Source organism: Helianthus annuus, chromosome 10 (genome assembly GCF_002127325.2).
Source record: "Helianthus annuus cultivar XRQ/B chromosome 10, HanXRQr2.0-SUNRISE, whole genome shotgun sequence".
Taxonomy (NCBI): Eukaryota; Viridiplantae; Streptophyta; class Magnoliopsida; order Asterales; family Asteraceae; genus Helianthus; species Helianthus annuus.
This window is the reverse complement of record NC_035442.2, coordinates 31,165,873-31,168,936: the sequence shown is the minus strand read 5'-3', so window position 1 is coordinate 31,168,936 and position 3,064 is coordinate 31,165,873. Positions and strand designations below refer to the sequence as shown.

At 37.2% G+C, this 3,064-nt stretch overlaps 1 protein-coding gene across 1 annotated transcript; it reads left to right on the top strand.

The window, feature by feature from the left end:
• Nucleotides 1–438: 438 nt before the first annotated feature.
• Nucleotides 439–2,734, top strand: LOC110884414 (3-dehydrosphinganine reductase TSC10A). The gene is made up of 3 exons (XM_022132127.2): nt 439–1,028; nt 1,996–2,143; nt 2,258–2,734. The coding sequence occupies exons 1-3, from the start codon at nt 507–509 to the stop codon at nt 2,554–2,556; spliced, it is 969 nt and encodes a 322-aa protein (XP_021987819.1). The 5' UTR covers nt 439–506; the 3' UTR covers nt 2,557–2,734.
• Nucleotides 2,735–3,064: the final 330 nt, after the last annotated feature.

Here is a 3,064-nt window from a genome sequence, read left to right as displayed (position 1 = left end):
TTTTTTTAAATATTTGTATTAGTTTTTCTAATAACGTTTTATTCATTATACAACAATAAATGAATATGGATATCGGCATCGATGTTATCTATTTGTATTAATTTTTCTAGTAATATTTTATTCATCATTTATATGTATGCAACAATAAATGAATATCGGTGCCGTCATGAATGTTATTTAAAAGGTATTGTTTGGTTCAATTGGTCTTCTTTTTTTATAAATTTCGGTCCATGTAAAACACACGTTGATATCTATATTGAGTACATGTATCATACCGGTAGTGTAACAACCCGAACCAATACCAATCAAATACCCACAGTAACATACCGTCAGAACGCGCGAACAAATAATCTAGTTATAAAAACCAGAAGATTATTTTAAAAGAAAAAAATAATAAAAAGTTAGATACAAGTAAAATCCATTACCTTATTTAAATAAGTATTGTACTACTTCTCCAATTATTAACATCCTAACAACTCACCTCTCTTCTCCGGTCACCGGAAAAAATGTCCGGCGCCGACCTCTTAATCCTCACACTCATCATCCTCCTCTTAGTATCCCTGAAACTCATACTCCGGCCACACCCGACCAGAATCCCAATAAAATCCCGCCACGTGTTCATCACCGGCGGCTCAAGCGGCATCGGCTTGGCTCTAGCTCGGGAAGCCGCTGCAGAGGGTGCGCGCGTGACAATCCTAGCGCGTGACATGAAGAAGCTAGAACAAGCCAAAGCCTCTATCCAGGTTTCTACTGGAACAGAAGTTGATATCGTGAGCGCGGATGTACGTGACTTTCACGCGGTTAAGACCGCGGTTGAGAGTGCTGGTGAGATAGATGTTTTGATATGTAATCATGGTACGTTTTTGCCGTACGAGGTTGAGAAGATGGAGATGAAGGGGATTGAGGATATTATTGGTGTGAATTTGGTTGGGAGTTTTGGGTTGGTCAAGGCTGCCTTGGTTGGGATGAAGAAGAGGAAGGATAGGAGGCCGGTTTCGATCGCGTTTATGTCGTCGCAGTTGGGTCAGGTAAACCTAGTGTCAACTGTTTGACGGGAAGTTTGTTTGTTAACTAGTAAAATTACCCGCGCGTTGTAGCGGGAATTCTATCGACGTAGATCTTAAAAAGAAGAGTCAAAATTAGTCAAATTTACTGGACAGATAGAAAAAAAAGGGAAAAGTAAAAAAAGTCAAAGATTTTAAAAAAGAGGAAAGTCAAAGATAAAAAAGGTCAAAAAAGAAAGTCAAAGGTGGTCAAAGTTGCTATTCACAAACTTGGTATTGTATATATACTAAGTATCGAACATGAAGTTGTGTTTGTTCATTTATATTCATGAATGTCTGTTTATGTTTTTCGTCTTAGTTTTTTAATGTTTGTTTACTTGTATTCAGTGACGGATCTTGAACTTTTAAATAGGGGGCTAAAAGTTTTTTTTTTTTTTTTTTAAAATAAGGTATCCCAGACTCGATACATATAAAAATTTCTGGAACATTTACACTACGAAGCGAAAGAAAGGGTGGCCGTGACCCCAACTAAGATCGGTCCGTGCTTGTGTTCGTTCAAACGCTCGTTAATCTTGTTCGTTTATGCCTGTCTACATTTAAAAAAAAATTGTTTAACATTTAGTAGCAATGCTAATTTGTCCGTCATGTATCAACCCATCACCAAATCGAATTTTAGAATAGGCCTTGGGTATCGGGTAATGAATTGGAAAAACGAACTAGAACATGGTCATTTTCTTTGTTCATTTACGTTTGTTTGTGATCGTTTAGCTATGTTCGTTTAGAATTCAAATGAACAAACATAAACTAACACTAACATGTTCATTCATTTAAAGAACAAACATGAACTTGAAAATTCGCTCGTTTACATGTTCATGTTCGTTTAAAGTTAAACAAATAAACATAAACAAGCTTTGTTTGTGTTTGATCGGTTTGTTTAGAAAAACTACATCAGTCATTGATCATGTCATCTAAATACATCATCTAATATCAGGTAGGCATTTATGGTTATGCTGCTTATTCAGCAAGTAAGTTTGGCCTAAGGGGTTTGGCAGAAGCACTGCAACAAGAAGTCATTGCTGATGACATTCATGTTTCACTTATCTTTCCACCAGACACCGACACACCTGGTCTTGCCGAAGGTTCAACACCCCCCCCCCCCTCATATTTTTGCAATCTTTAAGATTTGTTTATATGGCAGGCAGACATGAAATCGAAGATATTTTGATAAATGTTAAATGTTTTGGTTGTTGTAGAGAAGACGAGAAGGCCACAGTTGACGAGCATCATAACGGCATCCTCTGGTGCAATGACAGCTGATGAAGTGGCAAAGAAAACATTGAATGGCATCAAGTCTGGATCTTTTTTTATCCACTGCAACTTCGAAGGAGTCTTGTTGTCGATAGGCACTGCGGGTATGTCCCCACAGAGATCATATCTCATGGCGTTTGTTGAGGTTATTTTTAGTGGTGTGATACGTTTTGTTGCATTGTGTTTTCTGTGGACCTGGTATAGAAGCATCGAAAAGTGGCACGCAAAGAGAAAGCGCACGTAATGTTTAAAAAGAATTGGAATTTGTTGTTACGGTCTAATAAACAAAGGGTCTATTATGTAATTGTTTTATGTTCAAGGGTTTGTTGTGAATGATTAAGCAACTAACAGACAGTTAGTTAAACCAATGTATCTATGCCTAATTTGTTAGTGAATGGGAACATCAATGATTTGAGTTGAAACAACTCTCTCTCTCTCTCTCTCTCTCTCTCTCTCTCTCTCTCTCTCTCTCTCACATATATACACAGTCTCTAAGATCGAATACAAAGGATAATATAAATAAGAAGGCTAAAAAGGATTTTAATCCATTGATCTTAGGGGTTGTTTGTTTACCTCTTAATGAGGCTCTGAATGGTTTAGACCTTTTACTGGTTCAACACTTAATGGTTCAGACTGTTTGTTTCACGAGCAGATGTTTGAATGGTTCAGACATTTGCCTCTGAATGGTTAAGCATTATACTGAGTCTGAATGGTTAAGACCTCTAATCTGAATTTGTCAGACATTTGCTTCT